Source organism: Eriocheir sinensis, chromosome 42 (assembly GCF_024679095.1).
Source record: "Eriocheir sinensis breed Jianghai 21 chromosome 42, ASM2467909v1, whole genome shotgun sequence".
Lineage (NCBI taxonomy): Eukaryota > Metazoa > Arthropoda > Malacostraca > Decapoda > Varunidae > Eriocheir > Eriocheir sinensis.
Window position 1 is genome coordinate 5539583 of NC_066550.1, and position 23872 is coordinate 5563454.

The following is a 23872-nucleotide window of genomic DNA, read 5'->3' on the forward strand; positions in this document are numbered from 1 at the left end:
AGCCAGTGTGGTGTTTTGTGCACTACATATATACTTGATGTAGTGTGTTAGTTTCTTGGGGCATCCTTGTAACAGCCAGTGTGGTGTTTTGTGCATTACGTAAATCTACTTGATGAAAAAGTCTGCCCTATCCTTGCCCAGTACAACACGGACTACCTAGTTTCCGGCAGCTCAAGGCCAATACCTGGTCACCTGCTGCGGCCAACAACCTCAACCTCTTTGCTTGTTCCTGTTGTTTCCGTGGTTCCTGTTCTGTGTGAGTTCAAGGCGACGTTCCTGTGTTGTGATGAGCTGTGTCGTGTACGCAACCCACAAGGCTCACTGTATTCTTTCCTGTGCTCTGCTGTTCTGTGTAGGAACTAACTAACTAAAACTAACTAAAACTAACTAACTAACTAAAACTAACTAACTAACTAACTAAAACTAACTAACTAACTAACTAAAACTAACTAACTAACTAAAACTAACTAACTAACTAACTAAAACTAACTAACTAACTAACTAAAACTAACTAACTAACTAAAACTAACTAACTAACTAAACCAGCCAACCAACTAAAACCAACCAACTAAAACCAACTAACCAACTAACCAAAACCAACCAACCAACCAACTAAAACCAACTAACCAACCAACCAAACCAACCAAACCAACCAACCAACCAACCAAAACCAACCAAACCAACTAACCAAACCAACCAACCAACCAACCAAAACCAACCAAAACCAACCAACCAACCAACCAAACCAACCAAACCAAACCAACCAACCAACCAACCAAAACCAACCAACCAACTAACCAAAAACCAACCAACCAACTAACCAACCAAACCAACCAACCAACCAACCAAAACCAACCAACCAACCAACTAAAACCAACCAACCAACCAACCAAAACCAACTAACTAAAACCAACTAACCAACCAACCAAAACCAACTAAAACCAACTAACCAACTAACCAACTAACCAACTAACCAACTAACCAACTAACCAACTAACCAACTAACCAACTAACCAACTAACCAACTAACCAACTAACCAACTAACCAACTAACCAACTAACCAACTAACTAACTAACTAACTAACTAACTAACTAACTAACTAACTAACTAACTAACTAACTAACTAACTCTCTCTCTCTCTCTCTCTCTCTCTCTCTCTCTCTCTCTCTCTCTCTCTCTCTCTCTCTCTCTCTCTCTCTCTCGTGTGTGTGTGTGTGTTTCATTTGATTTGTTTTCCTATTCATTGTCATTTTAAAGAGAGAGAGAGAGAGAGAGAGAGAGAGAGAGAGAGAGAGAGAGAGAGAGAGAGAGAGAGAGAGAGAGAGAGAGAGAGAGAGAGAGAGAGAGAGAGAGAGAGAGAGAGAGAGAGAGAGAGAGAGAGAGAGAGAGAGAGAGAGAGAGAGCACATTACTCATCGTTATTGGTCACCTTTAATGAGGAAGAATCACCTTTTACTGAGGAGGAGGAGGAGGAGGAAAACATGGAAACATGGACTAGCAGGCAGCAGAAAGCCTGTTGTCTCTTTACTAGGCTGCCTGCTTTCAGTGATTTAATCAATCCGTTTGCCATAGGAGTGGCTTGCAGGGAAGGATTAAAGCACTTGTGTACCTACTCTTGGGAACGTTCAGTTCACACCCGTTGCAGCAAAGTGGCGATCAATGCATTTCTTGAAGGAGTTGATGCTCTCTGCGCTAACCACTTCTGCAGGGAGGCTGTTCCAGTGGCGAACAGCCCTATTCGAGAAATAACTCCTGCCGATGTCGGTATTGCATCGCTTTGCTTGAATTGTTTTTCCTTTGTTTCTTGTTCTCAGGTTAGTTTGTAGCGTGAAGAGTTTGGAGTGATCAACGTTGCTGAGCTTGTTCAGGTACTTAAAGACTTGGAGAAGGAAGAGGAGGAGGAGGAGGCAAAACAAGAGAGATTCAAGCACCGTCACTTCACACGGACACAGATGCAACAAAAAGCTTCCCATTACCTTTATCTCTATTGTTGTTGTTATCGTTACTGTGACGAGTTTGAAGGAATAAGATGGAGAAGGGAAGGAAAGGGGAAAGAGAGAAAGGAGGAACTGAGAGAGGAAGGGACGTACCTTATTTTTCTTTCTTTCTCTTTCTCTCTTTTTTTGTTTCTTTCCATCTTTCCTTTTTCCCTCATTTCTTACTTTTTCTTATTTCTTTCCTCATCTTCTTCCTTTCATTTTTTTCTTTCTTTCTCTTTCTCTGTTTTTGTTTCGTTCCATCTTTCCTTTTTTTATTCTTTTTTTTTCTTTTTCTTCTTTCTTTCCTCTTCATCGTCTCCTTTCTTTTTTCTTTCTCTTTCTTTGTTTTTGTTTCCTTCCAGTTTCCCTTTTTTCCCTCTTCTTTTTTTTTCTTTCTTTCTTTCTCATCTTCTTTGTTTTCTTTCTTTCTCTTTTTCCCCGTTTTTGTTTCTTTCCATCTTTACTTTTTTTTCCTCCTCCTCTTCTCCTTCTCTTTTTTTTCTCCTCTTTTTGTTTCCTTCCATTTTTCCTTTTTTCCTTTCTTTTCTTTCTTCCTTTCCTTCCGTCTCTCCTAATGATCTTCTGCCCTATAGAATTCTCCTTTCTTTGTTTTCTTTCTTTCCATCTTGACTTTTTTCCTCTTTTCTTTCTTTCCTCCTTTTCTCCTTTTTTTTTTCTTTCTCTTTGTTTTTGTTTCCTTCCACTTTTCCTTTTTTCCCTCTTTTCTTTTTTTCTTCTTTCTTTCCTCATCTTTTCTTTTTTTCTTTCTCTTTCTCTGTTTTGTTTCCTTCCATCTTTCCTTTTTTCCTTTTTCTTTTTTTCTTTCCTTCCGTCTCTCCTAATGATCTTCTGCCCTATACAATCCTCCTTTCTTCGTTCTCTTTCTTTCCCTTTCCCTCTTTGTCTTTCTTTCCTTCCATCTTTCCTTTTTTCCTTCTTTTCTTTCTTTCTTATCTTCTTTCTTTCCTCCTTATCTTTTTCCCTACTATCTTTCTTTTTTCCTTACCGTTCTGTCTTTCTTTCCTTCCATTTTCTAATCCTTTTTTTTTCTTTATTTTCCTTCTTTTTTCCTTCCTTCTCATCTTCTTCCCTTCTACCTTTTTCTTTCTTTCTTTCCCTTTCTCTCTCTGTTTTCTTTCCTTCCACATTTCTTCCTAATCATCTTTCTCTTTCTTTTATTTTTATTTTTATTATTATGAATATTTATATACCAATCGACTTTGCAAGGGCTATTAGGAGCACTTATCTATTTTATTTTTTTAAACCATTACATATTTATCGTCCTCCTCAGTGAAGCGTACAGGCGATCATGAATATATATCTCCTTTCTTGCATGTCTTTCCATATTTATTGCTGTCTCGGCGGCGTGTGAAGTGCGATTAGGTTCTCGAAATTCCTAGTCTGTTTGATACGTCGTATTCCGTCTGGGTTTGTCTCTAAGTCGTGCTCAAAATGTCTTAAGTTCCCGAAGTTTCCTCGTTGATAAGTCGGATTCCGTCTGGGTTTGTCGCTTAAGTCGTGCCCAAAATGTCTTAAGTTCCTGAAGTTTCCCGTTGAAAAGTTACATCCCGTCAGCGTATGTTGCTCACTCGTGCCCAAAATCAAGGTAAAAGGAATACTATAAGGTAGTTTAGGCACACCCCCTCCGCGCACCTCCACCGTGACGTCATAGGAAATCCAGAGGTGGAGAGAGAGAGAGAGAGAGAGAGAGAGAGAGAGAGAGAGAGAGAGAGAGAGAGAGAGAGAGAGAGAGAGAGAGAGAGAGAGAGAGAGAGAGAGAGAGTGTGCGCGGTGGAAGAGAACGTAAACTTTAAAGAAAACCATCTGTATGTATGGTAAACTTTAAAATTACATTATGATGTTCACATAATACTGAAATTACTCAGTATCACTGTCTTATCCTCAAATTATCAGTATCTGAGACATGACCGCCAGAAAAGTTATAAAAATGTTTTCCATGCTTTCACATTAGGTGGATTATATTATTGTGACGACTTATTAGATGGTATGACATGTCAATTTTTATGTTGATCAGGTAGATGAGGAAAAATTATACTGTTGATAGACATCAACTAGCTGAATATAAACACATTGGTAATGACACATAAAAGCATTATATGGTTTCTATTATATTACATTTTGGTTTTGCTTGGGTGTCCATATATCCTCAAAAGTGGATTTTATATGTACTATACAAACTGTTGGCATCTTTATGTTATTTGTCTGCCTTAGCTACCCCTTTAATCAGAAAACGGAGCTTCGCTCTACACACTGGTGTTTGAGTGACTGACAGTTCTCGACCCGCAGAACCCTGCTCTCGATATTTTCGGTGACGTCATCATCTACTTGCGCGGTGGAGAGGTTTTCTGGCTCCCCCTCACCCCCCCGCTAAACTACCTTATAGTATTCCTTTTACCTTGCCCAAAATGTCTTAACCCTATTCGTTCCGACCCGGGCCACATTTGCCCCCCCCTGAGGATTTTTGTCAAAACGATCATTTTTTTTTTATTACCAAGTTTAAAAGAAAAACAGACCTACTGATAAACGTAGAAAATACCGTAGATTAAGATGCGATATCAAAAATAACCATAGGAGCCTCCGTTATCTTGCTAAACACGAATATTTAGAAACACCGACGCGAATCATTTTGAAGCACGGCGATACGCTGTGAAAAAAAAACCAACGTTCAAACGCCTCCGGATGACGATATTATTACTGTTATAAGTATTAATATACCTGTATTGTATAGTGCTATACTGCATGTTCTGCATCTTTTATGTTAACAAAGCTTTAGCTGATACACTAAACAGACCAACAAACAAGCTAGCTGTAATAAAAACATAATAAAAACGTACACAGCCCGCTGTGTACGAGAGTTATTCAACGGCAGTTGGCGACACGAGCTTGTGATTGCGGCGAGGCGATGACGAATTATGGCACATACAATACTTATTTTGACACTACCATAAGGTGATAACTGTGTCTCTTAAATATTTTTATTTCTTTTAATTTGGCCAGAAAATTAATATATATAGATAATAAATAAAAAAACGTTCGTGCTTGGAGTCAGAGAGAGAGAGAGAGAGAGAGAGAGAGAGAGAGAGAGAGGCCAGTCATAGGCTATTTGACCGTTTGAACCTAGCTCCCCTCTCTTCCATCTTTCATAGATATATATATATATATATATATATATATATATATATATATATATATATATATATATATATATATATTAACCAGGCAACAATGATAATACCCAAAATAATATCAGTGCCAGTTTCACTTGCTAAGAAATATTCATGTCATTCATATTCAGTTCCTTTCAATATAAGCAAATATACTCTTATCGGCAAAAAAAAAATTTAGCGTAATAAAAAAAATACTATGAAAGATGGAAGAGAGGGGAGCTAGGTTCAAACGGTCAAATAGCCTATGACTGGCCTCTCTCTCTCTCTCTCTCTCTATATATATATATATATATATTAACAACATGATAATACCAAAATAATATCAGTGCCAGTGTCACTTGCTGCAGAAATATTCATGTCATTCATATTCAGTTCCTTTCAATATAAGCAAATATACTCTTATCGGCAAAAAAAAAAAATTACTTTCTATAAATCACTGGCCTCGTATGGTTTATTTTGGGGGGGACCTGGATGCATTGAGAGAGAGAGAGAGAGAGAGAGAGAGAGAGAGAGAGAGAGAGAGAGAGAGAGAGAGAGAGAGAGAGAGAGAGAGAGAGAGAGATTATTTTGGGATATCAAGACGAATAGGAAAGCGAAATTTAGCGTAATAAAAAAAATACTATGAAAGATGGAAGAGAGGGGAGCTAGGTTCAAACGGTCAAATAGCCTATGACTGGCCTCTCTCTCTCTCTCTCTCTCTCTCTGACACTTATCATCAACGCCACCATCACGACCACCATCATCACCACCATCATCATCATCACCACCATCATCATCATCACCACCATCATCATCACCACCATCATCATCACCACCATCATCATCACCACCATCATCATCACCACCATCATCATCACCACCATCACCATCATCACCATCATCATCATCACCACCATCATCACCACCATCATCACCACCATCATCATCACCACCATCATCATCACCATCATCACCATCATCATCACCATCATCACCACCATCATCATCACCACCATCATCACCATCATCACCATCATCACCACCATCATCATCACCACCATCACCATCACCACCATAATCATCACCACCATCATCACCATCATCATCATCACCACCATCATCATCACCACCATCATCATCACCACCACCATCATCACCACCACCATCATCACCACCATAATCATCACCACCATCATCACCATCATCATCACCAACCGTCATCACCAATCGTCACCACCATCATCATCACCACCACCATCATCACCACCACCATCATCACCACCACCATCATCACCACCATCATCACCACCATCATCACCACCATCATCATCACCACCACCATCATCACCACCACCATCATCACCACCACCATCATCACCACCACCATCATCACCACCATAATCATCACCACCATCACCATCATCACCATCATCACCACCATCATCATCACCACCATCATCACCATCATCACCACCATCATCATCATCATCACCATCATCACCATCATCACCACCATAATCATCACCACCATCATCACCACCATCATCACCACCATCATCATCACCACCATCATCATCACCACCATCATCACCACCACCATCATCACCACCATCATCACCACCACCATCATCACCACCATCATCAACACCACCATCATCACCACCATCATCACCATCATCATCACCACCATCATCATCACCACCATCATCACCACCATCATCATCACCACCATCATCACCACCATCATCATCATCACCACCATCATCACCACCATCATCACCATCATCACCACCAACATCACCACCACCAACATCATCACCACCATCATCACCACCATCATCAACACCACCATCATCACCATCATCACCACCATCATCATCACCACCATCACCATCACCACCATCATCATCACCACCATCATCATCACCACCATCATCACCACCATCATCACCACCACCATCATCACCACCATCATCACCACCATCATCATCACCACCATCATCACCATCATCATCACCACCATCATCATCACCACCATCATCACCATCATCACCATCATCACCACCATCATCATCACCACCATCACCATCATCACCAAATAGGAGGAAGAAGAGGATGAAGAAGAGGAAGAGGAAGAAGAGGAGGAAATAGAGGAAGAGGAGGGAGAGGAGGAAGAAGAAGAGGAAGGAGAGGAAGATGCATAAGAGGAGGAAAAAGAGGAAGAATAAAAGGAAGAGGAAGAACAAGAGGTCGGGGAGGACAACGAGTAAGAAGCTAGAAGAGGTAGAAGAAGAGGACGAGAAGCTAGGAAGAGGTGGAAAAGTATAGAAGAAGAGGAGGAAGAAGAGGAAGAAGAGTAGGAATAGAGGATGGGGACAATAAGGAGGAAGAAGAGGAAGAAGGAAGAAGAGGAAGACTAGGAAGAGTAGGAAGAAGAGGAAGAAAAGGAGGAAGAGGATGAAGAAGAGGAAGAGGAAGAAGAGGAGGAAATAGAGGAAGAGGTGGGAGAGGAGGAAGAAGAGAAAGAGGAAGAGGAGGAAGAAGAAGAGCAAAATCAAGAGAAAGGAAGAAGAAGATGAGAAGGAAGAAGAAAAGGAAGAGTGAGAGGAAGAATGAGGAAGAAGAGTAGGACGAGAAGCTAGGAAGAGGAGGAAAAGTAGGAAGCAGAGGAAGAGGAAAAGGAACAAGAAGAAGAGGAAGAGGAGGGGGAAAAGAGGGAAAAGGAGAAAGAAGAGGAAGAGGAGGAAGAAGAGGAAAAGGAGGAAGAAGAGGAGGAAGGAAAGGAGGAAGAGCAGGAAGAAGAGTAAGAGGAAGAAGAGGAGGAAATAGAGGAAGAAGAGGAGGAGGAGGAAGAACAGGAAGAGGAGGAGGAAGATGAAGAAGAAGAGGAAGAAGGAAGGGAAGGAAGAAGAGGAAGAGGCAGAAGAAAAGGAAGAGGAAGAAAAAGAGGCGAGAAGCTAGCGAGAAAAGGAAAAGGAGGAAGAGGAGGAAGAAGAGGAAGAGGAAGAATAAAAGGAGAAAGAAGAGGAAGAGGAGGAAGAAGAAAAGGAGAAAGAAGAGGAGGAGGAAAAGAAGGAAGAAGAGGAAGAAGAAGAAGAAAAGAAGGAAGAATAGGAAGAGGAGGAAGAAGAAGAAAAGAAGGAAGAATAGGAGGAAGAGGGAGAAAAGGATTTTATTTCTTGAGAGTTTCTTTTCACTCATTATTCACTATTGCTTTACACCATTGATTAGGTTGCAGTACTTAGTGTTCACGAGCGTTATTGTTGTTCAGAAAAATCAATACGATGCTAGCTAGCTATACGAGGGCGAAAAATCTCAAGGGGTCGGAACGTATAGGGTAAAGTTCCCGAAAGTGTTGTTCCGTCTCCGTTCGTTTCTCGGCCGTGCAAAAACATTTTAGGAACGAGATTTTTTGAGCATCTAACATCACAAAACACACACGATTTCAAACACGCAAACATAGAGGAAAAAAACATCATCAGAAAACCAAAACATCTTACAAACGATTTATATTTTTGAAAATGTAACCGTACGAAACACAATCACTTATAAACACACAAACACAAAGTAACAACATAACCAGAGAACAGAACACTCCAAGAAACAAACAAGATAACAATAAAGTGAAGAGAAAACTCATAGGAGAACCAAAATCTAATTTGAACCAAACAAAGATAAAGATAAAACAATAATACAAGAGAACAGAAATAAGAAGAAAAATAACCGAGGAAACAATGAAGCAAAAAAAAATAACCGAGGAAACAATGAAGCAAAGAAAAATAACCGAGGAAACAATGAAGCAAAGAAAAATAACCGAGGAAACAATGAAGCAAAGAAAAATAACCGAGGAAACAATGAAGCAAAGAAAAGCATAACATGAAACAAAATCCCATAAAAACAAACGAAGACAAGATAAAGAAAAAAGAAAATAGAGAACAGCGAAAACAATAAAAACAACACTTACCAATGCAGACAAGATGAGGAGCCCAGCAACGCGCCACCAGTCTGTAAAGGGAAAGAAAACAAAGATATAACTAGAGAAACAACAAAGAGAATAATGCAAGCGTTAACACACACACACACACACACACACACACACACACACACACACACACACACACACACTTTTATCTCTCAGTCCTGTCGTCTCTAGATGCTCCCCTCATCCTTTCATCCTTTAAGCCTCTCTTTAGCCCACAATCCTTCTGGCAGGCGATTCCCACTTGACTGTTGACTGGCTGTGTGTGCGCGCGTGTGTGTGTGCGCGCGCGTGTGTTCCCATAACATGTCGGATTAATAGATTCCATATAATTAACAAAATGAAAATTGAGGAATAAGTGGATCTGCTGTAAACTGTGTGCACTTAGAAGTAGCAAACATCTGTCACTTGAGAGGAAGAGAGGTGCTGGGATTAATAACTCTCCCTCTCCATCTTCCTCTTCCTCCTCCTCTCTCTCTCCTCCCTTCAATATCAACAATGTCAAAGGGTTATTTTTTTATTCATTTTTTCTCTTCTCTTCATCTTCCTTCCCTTCCCCTTCTCTGCTTTGCTCTTCTTCCTTCTCTTTTTCTGCTTCCTCCTCCTCCTCGTAAAAATAACTATTAAAAAAACACCAATGCCTAACTGACTCAATGACTGACTATCAAACCGAATGACTGACTGACTGACTAAACGACTGACTGATTTACTGACCGACAAACTAGCAAACCGAATAACTGACTGACTAAATGACTGACTCACTGACTGACTAACTAGCAAGGCGAAGGACTGACTGACTAAGTGACTAACTGAACGACTGACTGACTGACTGCAACAAGACCGTCCTGGCACGCTCAGGCTTTCACTACGAGGGCCATAACTCCACTCTGCCCCAAAAGGAAATCTCAACCAATCTATTGTTATGAATACAGCTAACTGACGTCTAGGGGTTGATTTGTGTTGAATAGATAGCTAACTGGGACATAACATAATTGTAAGTTTAAGTGAAAGCAAATGGTACAGTTTTACTTATTAAAACCACCTAATAAGACAATTAGAACATATGACAATAGGCAACGACAAGAGTAGGTGGTTTGGTTCACTGAGGTGATTAGTTATTAGTTACAATTACACATAAGGAACTAAGTATGAAAATTATCTTTGAGGAACCAAACAAGAATTACAAATGTGGAGCGAAATATTAGTTCACTGAGGTGTTTTAGTTTAGAGTTGAGAATTACACATAAGGAATACAAATATATATGCAAGTGAGAATGGGTATGCGTGTGTCAGACCCCGTGGTGAACCCTGGTTTAGCTCAGGGTAAGTTGAAAAGTCCTTGCGTCCTCGGTATGTGAGCTACCTGGGATGAGACTGCCGGGGTTAGTTTGTGGAGGTCTATTTATAACCTCGGCGGGCGAGACGAGTCCGCGAAGTGTGAGGCTTCGTGATATTCAATTGAACGATGGGTGAAGCCTCGGTGTGGAGTCACGAGTCCTTGAGTGAATGCGCTTGGTGCGGCTGGAGCTTCGAGGATTCGTGCGTGAGTTGGTTATTGGTGAAGTGGTGATGTGTGATGGCGCGCTTCGAGGCTCGAGTAGACGAGGGTACCATTACACTATATTAATCACGATATAATTAGACTTGCATATCAATCACTACCTAATGCTGCTTGCTAATTACCATACGACCAATAGCCACTAATAGAACCAGGAGGAGGAGGAGGAGGAGGAGGAGGAGGAGGAGGAAGAGGAGGAGGAGCAGGAGAAGGAGGAAGAGGAGGAGGAGGAGGAGGAGGAGGAGGAGGAGGAAGAGGAGGAGGAAGAGGAGGAGGAAGAGGAGGAGGAGCAGGAGGAGGAGGAGGAGGAGGAGGAGCAGGAGGAGGAGGAAGAGGAGGAGGAGCAGGAGGAGGAGGAGGAGGAGGAATGGCCGGAGTAGGTAAGGGACGAAGAGGAAGGGTAAGTAGAGGAAGGGAGAGATTCAGGAGAAAGTAAAGGGAAGGAAATAAGAAAGATGAAAAATCGAGATAATAAGAAAGAAATGAAAAGGAAAAGAGGAGGGAGGAGGAGGAAGAGATAAAAGAGGAAGAGGAAGGATACTTTGCACTGGAAGGGAAGGAAGGGGAACAAACCAAGAGAAGAAAAATATGAAGAAAAAATACAAATACGTGAAAGAAAAGAATAAAAAAGAGAAGAGGGAGGAGGAGGTGCTGGCGATAGTAGAAGATAAATTTGGAGGAAGAAATATGAGTAAGAAGGAGGAAGAAGCAAAAGAGAAGGAAAATAGGAAAAAGGAAGAAAAAATATGAAATGAAGAAAAAAGAAAAGAAAAAGAGAAGAAGAGGGAGGAGGAGGAGGAGGAGGAGGAGGTGGATGAGGTGGAGGAGGCGATGGTAGAAGATAAATTCGGAAAAGGAAATAGGAATAAGAAAAAGGATAAAGCTAAAGAAAAATAAAATAAGAGAGATAAACATACGAAAATTTTGACGGGAAGAAAATGAAAAAGAGGAGAAAAGAAGAGGAAGAATAAGAAGAGTAAGAGGAAGGAGGCAGAAGAAGGAAAGGAGCTGGAGAAGGAAAATAAGAAAAAGGAAAAGGAGCAAACACGAAAGGAGAGAAAGAAAAGAGAAGATGAAAGGAAAGGAGGTGAAGGTGGCGATGGTAGAAGAGAAATTTGGAGGAAGAAAGAGAAGTAAGAAAGAGGAAGAAGCTAACGAGGGGAAAATTAAGAAAGAGGAAGAAATAAGAAAATAACAAAGAAAAGAAAGAAAAAGAAGAGGAAAGGAGTTGTAAGAAGGAGGAGGAGTAAGAAATAGGAAAAAGCTAAAGAGAAGAAAAATACGAGAAAGAAATAAGAAAATAGGAAAGGAAACAAAGAAAAAAGAGGAAATAAGTTGGGAGAAGGAGGAGGAGGTGGCAATGTTTGGTGAAGATAAATTTGGAGGAAGAAAGAGGAGTAAGAAAGGAAGCTAAAGAGAAGAAAAATAAGAGGAAGAAATAAGATAATAGGAAAGAAAGAAAGAAAAAACGAGGAGGAAAGGAGTTGCAAGGAGGAGGAGGAGGAGGATAGATTTGAAAGAAGAAAGGGGAGTAAGAAAGAGGAAGAAGTTTAAGAGAAGAAAAGTAAGAGGAAGAAATAAGAAAAAAAGGAAAGAAAGAAAGAAAAAAGAAGGAGGAAAGGAGTTGGGAGAAGGAGGAGAAGGTGGCAGTGGTAGGTGAAGATAGATTTGGAGGAAGAAAAAGAAGAAGGATAAAGATAAAGATGTCGTAGCTAGTGTTCAGTATAATCCGTATCACTGTTAACATCGCTCACAACTAATAGCTCGTAATGACTTAACCGTGTTTGTCTCAGTTCGTTCTTTATTTATTTCTACTCTATTTCTTCCTCTTCCCTTGTTCTTCTTTCCCTTGTATCTCTTTTTCCTTCCTTTCCTCTCTCACCAATCTTTTTTTCTCGTTTTTCTTCTTTCCTTTTGTTTTCATTTTTGCTTCCTTGCTTTTTCCTCTCTTTCCTATTGTCCTTTGTTTCCCCTTTTTTCTTTTTTTCTCTTACCAATCTTATTTTTCTCGTTTTTCTTCTTTCTTTTAGTTTTCTTTTTTGCCTCCTTGCTTTTCCTCTCTTTCCTATTGTCCTTTGTTTCCCTTTTTTTCTTTTTTTTCTCTTACCAATCTTATTTTTCTCGTTTTTCTTCTTTCTTTTAGTTTTCTTTTTTGCTTCCTTGCTTTTCCTCTCTTTCCTATTGTTTTTTGCTTATCCTTCCTTTCTCCTTTCCTCTGTTTTCTTGTTTTTTTTCCTGTCCTTCCCATCTTTTTGCCGGTTCTCTTCTTTTTCTTTATTTTCTTTTTGTTTCCCATTTTTTCTCTTCCTTTTCATTCACTATTTTTTCCTTGCTTTCCTTCTCTTTCCCATTCCTCTTCTCGCTACAAAAATAAATAAATGACTTAGAAGTGGAAGAAGAGAAATACTGATAAAGAAATGAGTTAGAAAAATATGAAAGGAAAAAGGCAAAAAAAAGATAGAAATGGAAAAAGAAAAATACTGATGAAGAAATGAGTTTGAGAAATGGAAAAGGAAAACTGCAGATGATTAAATGAGTTAGAAATGTAAGAAGAAAAAAATGAAAAAGAATGAATAAGTTAGAAACGAGGGAGAAGAATAAGGACGGCAAAATATATAACGTAGAAACGGGAAAAGAAAAAAATACAGAAAAGTTAGGAATAGGAAAGTTAAAAATGGGCGAAAATTGAATAAAAATGAAAAGGAAAGTTAGACATGGCTGAAAAGTTAATACAAAAAAGTAAAAAAAGGCAAAAGAAAAAAAATACAAAAGAAAAAATTAGTTAGAAATGTGTGAAAAAATAGGCAAGTTAAAAAAGGGTGAAAAAATAAATAAAGAATAATAATAAAGTTAAAAAGAGAAAATAAAGTTAAAAAAGGAAAAGAAAAAAATACGAAAGAAAAAGAAAGATGGAAATGGGCGAAAAATAAATAAAGTAAATAGGAAAGTTAGACATGGCTAAAAGATTAGTAAAAAAGAAAAATAAAGTTAAAAAAGGAAAAAGAAAATAATACAAAAGAAAAAAAAGTGATTAAAAGTGCTTGAAAAATAAATAAAAAGGAGAAAAATAAAGTTAAAAATGAGTGAAAAGTAAGTAAAATGAATAGGAAAGTTAGACATGGCTGAAAAAATAAACAAAAAAGAAAAAGATTAGACAAAGGAAAAAAAATACATAAGAAAATGAAAGTTAGATATGATTGAAAAAAAAGAATAGAAAAGTTAAAAATGGGTGAAAAATGAATAAAAAGAATAGGAAAGTTAGACATGGCTAAAAATAAAAGAAAAAACAAGATTAGAAAACGGAAAAGAAAAAAAAAAGAAATGTGAGTTAAAAATGCTTGAATAATAAATACAGAAGAAGAAAGTTGAAGCAGCACAGGAGGCGTGTTGGCATATATACATACATTAAATTACAAGTATGAAACATGTTGCAGTTATACTAAAACGACTGGCTGGAAGGCTTTTAAACGTACATTGCAGCAGAGAAAACAACTGGCCGGGAGAGCACCGTGATTATGTAAATGATTAATATTGCATTCTCAAAACAAATTACAGAACAGAAAGCACACGCGGAAAAGCTTAAAAAATGTGTGTGCTATTATTTGCGGGGGAAAAGTCGTCACAGTTTCATTCTCTGTCTGTCTCTGTTTGTTTGTCTGTCTATCTTTTTTATCTCTTTATTGTCTTTTTCATTCTTCCCCTCCTTCTTTCCTTCTTTATATTTTATTGTCTTTCTTTGCTTCCTGTATTCTTTTCTCTTTCCTTCTTTCCTTCTTATTCTTTCTATTTCTTTCTTTTCTAGTCTGTCTTTCTTTCCTTCTTTCTATTTTACTGTCTTTCCTTCCTTCCTTCCTTCTCTTTTTTAGTGCTATCCTTCCTTCTTTCTTATTCTTTCTCTCTATTCCATTCTTTCTTCCCTTCCTTCTTTCCTTCTTTCTATTTTGCCGTCTATTTCTTACTTATCCCCGTTTCTTAAATACTACTACTAAGTCAGTTGTCTCTGTACTGTAGCTATGAGAAAGGTCTGTGATTTCTAAATACTAACGAAAAATTATTTGACAAAGTCCGCATGCATGATTATTTTGGTAATTCCACGAGGGCCACCAGATGGCAGGTCGAGCTCAGTGAAGGACTCAATAGTTCAGGCTTGTGTCTCTCCCTCCCCTCGCCGCCTCACAAGATTATCAGCACAGACGCACAAAGGCTGTAGTGATAGTCTCCTTGGAGACTATCAGTGTTTTGATTATCTCCCTGGAGACTATCAATACACTGATAGTCGTGAACAGCACTCAGCGACGCCCACTCCCAGGCAGGGCCGAGCCGCCCTAAAAAAGTGTCCGCCCACCACGCCCGTGACCACCTCACGGAACACAACCACGGCGAGGAAAGTCTGTCAGACCATCACAGCCCCTCAACACCACCACCACCACCGCCATCATCAGCGTCATGGAGGCTGCAGGGAATGGCGGCAGGAAGGCACAGCGGAGACGGGCTAAGAACAACATGAACACTGTCGGCAGCCCTGCGGAGTGTCCAGTGTGCATGACAGGCTATGATGGCACCGTGCAGCGGCCGCGCACCCTGCCCTGCGGCCACACTGTCTGCACGCTGTGCGTAGATCAGCTGAACATGCAGAGCCGTGTTGCCTGCCCAGAGTGCCGCGTCAGCCACGCCGTGCCCGAGGGAGAGCAGTTCCCTGTCTGCTATGCTGTTGAGGCCCTCATAAGGATGATGAGAGACACTGAGGTGGCAGCAGCCTCAGCCTCGCCGCTACCCAGTGCCTGGGAAGGGGAAGGAGCAGAAGTAGCAGCAGCTAGCAAGAAGGAGGCGGCGGGTCTCTCCAAGAAAATGCGTTCCTTCCTGCAGGAACAGGAGGCCACAGTTGTGGCCGCCATCACCGCCTGCCGGGAGGCTCAGTCACAGCTGGACCAGTACCAGACGACCCTGGCAGGTTGGGGCAAGCGGCAACAGCAGCTGGAGGACAGGCTCCTGGGACTCGTGGACCAGAGCAGGAATGCCAGGGAACTCCTGCAGCAGGAAGAGTCCCGTGCGGCGGCCAAGGAGGAGGAGCTGAAGAAGGCGGAGCAGGGGTTGCAGGCCGTGCTGGAGACGTTGCGCACCCTTGTAACAGAGCAAGAAGCAGCCGCGGCGATGCCTGAAGTGTTTCGTTGCGGTGGCGAGGCAGAGCAGGCAGTGGAGGAGTGCCGAGAGTGTTTTCCTGATGCTAGCACCGTCACCAGAGCCAGGAAGGTGAACGTGGCATCTAGTGCAGCCCTGGAGGCTGTCCAGGCGACTCTGGAAACATTTACTGCAGAGGAGCCCATGCCCCAGGCAGACCCAGACTCCACCGTCATGGACAGACTGCACCTCATCTGGACAGGGAGCTTGACGGCTGAGGACCTCCGCAGCCTGACGCAGCCCGCCAGGCGCCTGCTGGAGGCTGGCCGGGTGTTTGCTGTCCACCAGGCGGAGGGTCAGCGCCGACACGCAAGAATAAGCCTTGAAGCCGGCCAGCTGTGCCTCCACGCCCTGAAGGACCATCCCTTGCCACGGGGCGCGGCAACCCTGCAGGTGAGCGAGGTTGTGCCGCCCTTTCCCCCCTGCACGGTGTTCGTGGACCTGTCCTGGCCGGGCAGCGCGACGCGGCGGGTCCAAATCCGTCTGAGCCCCGACACACCGCGGGGCAGACAGTTCTTACTGTTGTGAACGGGGCAGCGCGGCCCCTCCTACGTTAACACCAGATTGTACGGGGTGGGGAAGAAGTGGGAGGCGGGAGAGTTTGTGAAGGGCGGGGACTACGAGAGTAACGATGGTAGTGGATCATCCGTCCTGCTGCCTGGCCTTGATGAGGGTGAGTACCAGTGGTCAGGCCGCGCGGGGGATGTGTTTGGGCTGGTGTGGACTGACCGTACCTGGGATGCGTGTGGTCAGTTTGGCATCTACACCAGAGACCGTCAGGGTGGTGTTGTGTCGCCTCGTGTCTTCGGTGAGGTGGTGGACGGACTGCACGTGGTGGCCGAGGCAGCCCAACACAGGGACATTACGGAGGTGATTGTAGCGGACTGTGGCGTGGTATTGTAAGGGTAATGGCCACCACCACCACCACCACCACAGCAAGACTATGGAGGTGACTGTGGTGTAGTGTTGTGAGGGTAGTTTTTCGTTGCATTCTTGTAACATCCGGGGTGATATTTTGCGTGAAGTTTCGTGCACAGCATAAACATGATGTAATGCGTTAATTTCTTGGGGCATCCTTGTAGCAGCCAGTGTGGTGTTTTGTGCATTACGTAAATATACTTGATGAAAAAGTTTGCCCTATCATTGCCCAGTTAAACACGGACTACGTCGTTTCCGGCAGCTCACGGTCAACACTTGGTCACCTGCTGCGGTCAACCCCTGCACCACCGCCCTGCTGTTTGCTTGTTCCCGTTGTTTCCGTGGTTCCTGTTCTTTGTCTTCACACTGTGTGAGTTCAAGGCAACGTTCCTGTGTCGTGATGCGCCGTGTCGTGTACGCAACACACAAGGCTCACTGTGTTGTTTCCTGTGCTCTGCTGTGCTGGGGAGGAAGTCTCTCTCTCTCTCTCTCTCTCTCTCTCTCTCTCTCTCTCTCTCTCTCTCTCTCTCTCTCTCTCTCTCTCTCTCTCTCTCTCTCTCTCTCTCTCTCTCTCTCTCTCTCTCTCTCTCTCTCTCACTTAATTGACATTATTTCTGCACCAAACTAAAAAAAAAATAGCAACATGTCAGAGTTGTAATGGTCACTATCATGTTTACACAAAAAATCTGAGTGCTGTACATTATTCATGTCGTTATAATGAACACTGTTGGCAAAATGAGAGCATTCATTGATATATCCGACAACACTCCATCCCGTGGTTAACAGGAAGGCATCAGTGTATGCTCCTGGCTTAATATTTCCTTCATGAAAGAAAAGAGGTCAAACAAGCCCAACAATGGTGTTATACTTTTAATCTCCTTCAAGCAGTGGTTGAAGGTGTTGAAATTTCACCACTCAACATTCCTCCGGTTGGCACGCCGCTGCCCCACACACGATGCCTTCCTCTGTCCCTCCAATCAGAGCACGGGAGGGTGTTCACACTGCTGCTAAACATATCGCACGCTCCCGCCAGCAAATGTTAAACTTATTTCTTTTTTTATAATTTAAATCATAATACATACATCTTTAGCATCTTATAATATTACATTCACTGTATGGAACTTTAAAAGAACAGCATAGAGCATGTGACAATTGTTTATGTGGGAGGATATAATTATTTAAATTTTCTATTTCTTACTTATCACCGTTTCTTAAATACTACTAGTAAGTCAGTTGTCTCTGCACCGTAGCTTTGAGAAAGGTACATATGTGATTTCTAAATACTAACGAAAAATTATTTTGACGAAGTCCGCATGCATGATTTTTTTGGTAATTCCACGAGGGCCACCACATGGCAGGTCGAGCTAAATGAAGGACTCAATAGTTCAGGCTCGTGTGTCTCCCTTCCCTCGCCGCCTCACAAGATTATCAGCACAGACGCACCAAGGCTGTAGTGATAGTCTCCCTGGAGACTATCAGTGTTTTGATTATCTCCTTGGAGACTATCAGTACACTGATAGTCGTGAGCAGCACTCAGCGATGTCCACTCCCAGGCAGAGCCGTGCCGCCCTAAAGAAGTTTCCGCCCAACACGCTCGTCACCACCTCACGGAACACTGCCACGGCGAGGAGAGTGTGTCAGACCATCACAGCCCCTCAACACCACCACCACCACCACCACCACCACCAGCGTCATGGAGGCTGCAGGGAGGGGCGGCAGGAAGGCACGGCGGAGACGGGCTAAGAAGAACATGAACACTGTCGGCAGCCCTGCGGAGTGTCCAGTGTGCATGACAGGCTATGATGGCACCGTACAGCGGCCGCGCACCCTGCCCTGCGGCCACACAGTCTGCACGCTGTGCGTAGATCAGCTGAAGGTGCAGGGCCGTGTTGCCTGCCCAGAGTGCCGCGTCAGCCATGCCGTGCCCGAGGGAGGGCAGTTCCCTGTCAGTTATGCTGTTGAGTCCTTCATAAGAATGATGAGAGACGCTGAGGTGGCTCCAGCGGCAGCAACCTCGCCGCCACCCAGTGCCGGGGAAGGGGAAGGAGCAGCAGCAGCAGCTGGCAAGAAGGAGGCGGCGGGTCTCTCCAAGAAAATGCGTTCCTTCCTGCAGGAACAGGAGGCCACAGTTGTGGCCGCCATCACCGCCTGCCGGGAGGCTCAGTCGCAGCTGGACCAGTACCAGACGACCCTGGCAGGCTGGCGCGAGCAGCAGCAGCAGCTGGAGGACAGGCTCCTGGGACTGGTGGACCAGAGCAGGAGTGCCAGGGAGCTCCTGCAGCAGGAAGAGTCCCGTGCGGCGGCCAAGGAGGAGGAGCTAAAGAAGGGGGAGCAGGGGCTGCAGACCGTGCTGGAGACGTTGCACACCCTTACAACAGAGCAAGAAGCAGGTGCGGCGGTGACTGAAGTGTTTCGTTGCACTGGCGAGGCAGAGCAGGCAGTGGAGGAGTGCCGAGAAGGTTTTCCTGATGCCAGCACCGTCACCACCGCCAGGAAGGTGAACGTGGCATCTAGTGCAACCCTGGAGACTGTCCAGGCAGCTCTGGAAACACTTGCTACAGAGGAGCCCAGGCCCCAGGCAGACCCAGACTCCACCGTCATGGACAGACTGCACCTCATCTGGACAGGGAGCTTAACGGCCGAGGACCTCCGCAGCCTGACGCAGCCCGCCAGGCGCCTGCTGGAGGCTGGCCGGGTGTTTGCTGTCCACCAGGCGGAAGGTCAGCGCCGACACGCAAGAATAAGCCTTGAAGCCGGCCAACTGTGCCTCCACGCCCTGAAGGACGATCCCACGCCACGGGGCGCGGCAACCCTGCAGGTGTGCGAGGTTGTGCCGCAATCCCCCCCCTGCACGGTGTTCCTGGACCTGTCCTGGCCGGGCAGCGCGCCGCGGCGGGTCCAAATCCGTCTGAGCCCCGACACCCCGCGGGGCAGACAGTTCTTACTGTTGTGCACGGGGCAGCGCGGCCCCTCCTACGTTAACACCAGGTTGTTCGGGGTGGATAGGAAGGGGGAGGCGGGAGAGTTTGTGATGGGCGGGGACTACGAGAGTAACGATGGTAGTGGATCATCCGTCCTGCTGCCTGGCCTTGATGAGGGTGAGTACCAGTGGTCAGGCCGCGCGGGGGATGTGTTTGGGGTGGGGTGGACTGACCCTATCCGGGGTGTGTTTGGTCAGTTTGGCATCTACACCAGAGACCGTCAGGGTGGTGGTGGGTGTCCTCGTGTCTTCGGTGAGGTGGTGGACGGACTGCACGTGGTGGCCGAGGCAGCCCAACACAGGAACATTAAGGAGGTGACTGTGGCGGACTGTGGTGTGGTGTTGTGAGGGTAATGGCCACCACCACCACCACCCCAGCAAGGTTATGGAGGTGACTGTGGCGTGGTGTTGTGAGGGGTAATGGCCACCACCACCACCACCACAGCAAGGTTATGGAGGTGACTGTGGCGTGGTGTTGTGAGGGTGTGGCCACCACCACCACCACCACAGCAAGGTTATGGAGGTGACTGTGGCGTGGTGTTGTGAGGGTAATGGCCACCACCACCACCACCACAGCAAGGTTATGGAGGTGACTGTGGCGTGGTGTTGTGAGGGTAATGGCCACCACCACCACCACCACAGCAAGGTTATGGAGGTGACTGTGGCGTGGTGTTGTGAGGTCAATATTTGGTTGAATTCATGTAACATCCTGGGTGATATTTTGCGTGAAGTTTCGTGCACTTCATAAACACTTGATGTAATGTGTTAGTTTCTTGGGGCATCCTTGTAGCAGCCAGTGTGATGTTTTGTGCACTTCATAAACACTTGATGTAGTGTGTTAGTTTCTTGGGGCATCCTTGTAACAGCCAGTGTGATGTTTTGTGCACTTCATAAACACTTGATGTAGTGTGTTAGTTTCTTGGGGCATCCTTGTAACAGCCAGTGTGATGTTTTGTGCACTTCATAAACACTTGATGTAATGTGTTAGTTTCTTGGGGCATCCTTGTAACAGCCAGTGTGATGTTTTGTGCACTACATAAACACTTGATGTAATGTGTTAGTTTCTTGGGGCATCCTTGTAACAGCCAGTGTGGTGTTTTGTGCATTACGTAAATCTACTTGATGAAAAAGTCTGCCTATCCATGCCCAGTACAACACGGACTACCTCGTTTCCGGCAGCTCAAGGCCAATACCTGGTCACCTGCTGCGGCCAACAACCTCAACCTCTTTGCTTGTTCCTGTTGTTTCCGTGGTTCCTGTTCTGTGTGAGTTCAAGGCGACGTTCCTGTGTTGTGATGAGCTGTGTCGTGTACGCAACCCACAAGGCTCACTGTATTCTTTCCTGTGCTCTGCTGTTCTGTGTAGGAACTAACTAACTAAAAGTAACTAAAACTAACTAACTAACTAAAACTAACCACAACCAATCAAAACCAACTAACTAACACAACCAACTGACCAACTAGCCCAACAACAACTAAAACTGAGCCAACTAACTAAAACCAACTAACCAACCAAAACCAACCAACCAACCAACCAACTAACTAACTAACTAACTAACTAAAACTAACTAACTAACTAACTAACTAAAACTAACTAACTAACTAACTAACTAAAACTAACTAACTAACTAACTAACTAAAACTAACTAACTAACTAACTAAAACTAACTAACTAACTAAAACTAACTAACTAACTAAAACTAACTAACTAACTAAAACTAACTAACTAACTAACTAACTAAAACTAACTAAAACTAACTAACTAAAACTAACTAACTAAAACTAACAACAAAGGCTGACAACAACAACTAACACAACTAACTAACAACTGACTGGCTGCTGACAGCTGGCTGGGGCAACTGGCTGGACAGCATGACTGACAGCTGGGGCAGACTGACTGGGGCTGATGACAGGGGCTGACTGACTGACTGAGACCTGACTGACTGACTGGACAGCTGAAACTGACTGACAGCTGAGCTGGGACTGACTGAGCGACGGAGGGCTGACTGACTGGCTGGGGCTGATGACTGACTGACCTAAAGACTGACTGACTGAGCTGGGGCTGACTGACTGGGGCTAACTGGGAGCTGACTGACAGACTGACAAAGACTGACTGAGCTTCAAAGACTGACTGACGACTGACAAGACTGACTGACTGAAAACTAACTGGAAACTGAATGACTGAAACTGACCAAGGGCTATTTGACACAGCTGAGCTGACAAAGACTGACTGAAAGACTGACTAACTGAGCTAATGCAAAAGACTGACAAGCTAGAAGACTGACTGACTGACAAGGCTGAAAGACTGACTGGCAAGAGCTAGAATAGCTAGCTTCAAGGCTAAAACTGAACTAAAACTAACAAAGGCAGCTGACTAGAAACAAAGACTGACTGACAACTAGCTAAACTAACTAACTAAAACTAAAACTAACTAAAACTAAAACTAACTAAAACTAACTAACTAACTGACTGACTGTGACTGACTCAAAGGCTGCTGACAGCTGAGAGCAACTGACTGACTGAGCTAAGAACTGACTGACTGGCGGCTGGAACAGCTGAGGCTGAACTGAGCTGACTGGGAGCTGAAGGCCCGCTGCAAGACTGACTGGCTGGGGACTGACTGACTGACTGGGGCTGACTGGACGGAGCTGACTGAGCTGACTGACTGAGGAGCTGACTGACTGTTGACTGGCAAGACAAGACTGACTGAGCTGGCTGAAGACTGGACTGACGACTGACACTGACAGCTGACTGACTGACAAGCTGACTGACTGACTGGCTGACTGACTGACTGACAAAGACTGACTGACGGCTGGAACTGACTGACAAGCTGAGACTGACTGACTGACTGACTGACTGACTGACTGACCTGACAAGACTGACTGACAAACTGACTCAAATGACTGACTGACTGACAAAAACTGACTGGCTGACTGGCACTGACAAACAACAAAGATAACTGACGACTGAAACTGACACAACTGGCAACCTGACTGACACAAGACTAACTGACTGACTGACTGACTGACAAGGGCAGCAAGGCTGACTGGCTGAAGCTGAACATGACAGCTAGGGCTGACTGACTGACTGACTGACTGGCACTGAGACTGACTGACAAGGCTGAAGACTGACTGACGACTGACTGGGGACAGACTGGCTGACAAAGACTGACTGAGACTGACTGAAACTGACTGGGAACTGACTGACAAACTGACTGAAGACTGACTGACTGACTGACTGACTGGGGAATGACTGAGAGAGCTGAAGATGACTGAGCTGGGAGCTGAGCTGGGGCTGACTGGGCTGACTGACTAGACAAGCGGCTGGCTGACTAAAGACTGACTGACAAGACTGACTGACAAAGCTGAAATGAATACAGACTGACTGACAAGCTGACTGGCACAAAGACTGACAAAAAGACTGACTGACACAAAAGCTGAAAGCTGACACAAAGACTGACTGACAAGACAGAAAAGCACAAAGACTGACTGAAACTGGCTAAGGCTGACAACTGACATTAAAGACTAACAGCACAAAACAACAAGACTAACAACTAGGCAACAGCTAAAGACTGAGGCTAAAGGCGACTGACTAACAACACAAGCCCAATGACTAACTGGGCAAACTAACTGGGGACTGGGAAAACTAACTAACTAGCAACTAACAAAACTAGCAACTGGCTACATTAAACTGACAACTTCAACTAAAACTAACTAACAAAATAACAAAACTAGCAGCAACCCCAACTTCAACTTCAACAACTAACTGGGCTTCAAAACTAACTAAAACTAACTAACTAACTAAAACTAACTAACTAAAACTAACTAACTAACTAAAACTAACTAACTAACTAAAACTAACTAACTAACTAAAACTAACTAACTAACTAAAACTAACTAACTAACTAACTAACTAACTAACTAACTAACTAAAACTAACTAACTAACTAAAACTAACTCTCTCTCTCTCTCTCTCTCTCTCTCTCTCTCTCTCTCTCTCTCTCTCTCTCTCTCTCTCTCTCTCTCTCTCTCTCTCTCTCTGGGTATAGTGGGAGTGTGTGTGTGTGTGTGTGTGTGTGTGTGTGAGAGAGAGAGAGAGAGAGAGAGAGAGAGA

General features: G+C 43.9%; 2 protein-coding genes across 22 annotated transcripts in view; both read left to right on the forward strand.

The window, feature by feature from the left end:
• LOC127009852 (uncharacterized) overlaps window positions 1-20813 on the forward strand; it is a 46044-nt gene extending 25231 nt beyond the window's left edge. For 10 of the 20 annotated variants that reach the window (XM_050883271.1, XM_050883272.1, XM_050883221.1 and 7 more), the window contains one exon: window positions 20341-20813. The gene's annotated coding sequence lies outside the window, so the exon portion shown is untranslated. Of the gene's footprint in view, window positions 1-20283 lie in introns of all 20 variants that reach the window. The other 10 variants (XM_050883262.1, XM_050883222.1, XM_050883224.1 and 7 more) reach the window with 2 other exon arrangements.
• On the forward strand, window positions 15061-20813 carry LOC127009857 (E3 ubiquitin-protein ligase TRIM32-like). Of its 2 annotated transcripts, XM_050883276.1 has the most exons (3): window positions 15061-15896; window positions 19240-20142; window positions 20275-20813. In XM_050883276.1, exons 1-2 carry the CDS (start codon window positions 15131-15133, stop codon window positions 20106-20108), a joined length of 1635 nt encoding a protein of 544 aa, XP_050739233.1. In that variant the 5' UTR covers window positions 15061-15130; the 3' UTR covers window positions 20109-20142; window positions 20275-20813. The 2 variants fall into 2 exon arrangements, with proteins under 2 accessions (XP_050739233.1, XP_050739232.1); XM_050883275.1 differs by lacking the exon at window positions 15061-15896 and having other exon boundaries at window positions 17485-20142.
• Window positions 20814-23872: the final 3059 nt, after the last annotated feature.

What these genes read in the sequence shown, in the direction of transcription:
- LOC127009857 (XM_050883276.1), top strand. Translation starts at nt 15,131, where the DNA reads ATGGAGGCTGCAGGGAATGGCGGCAGGAAGGCACAGCGGAGACGGGCT. An exon ending in AGTGGAGGAGTGCCGAGAGT is followed by an intron (nt 15,897 to 19,239) that starts GTTTTCCTGATG and finishes AGTGCCGAGAAG; the next exon opens with GTTTTCCTGATGCCAGCACC.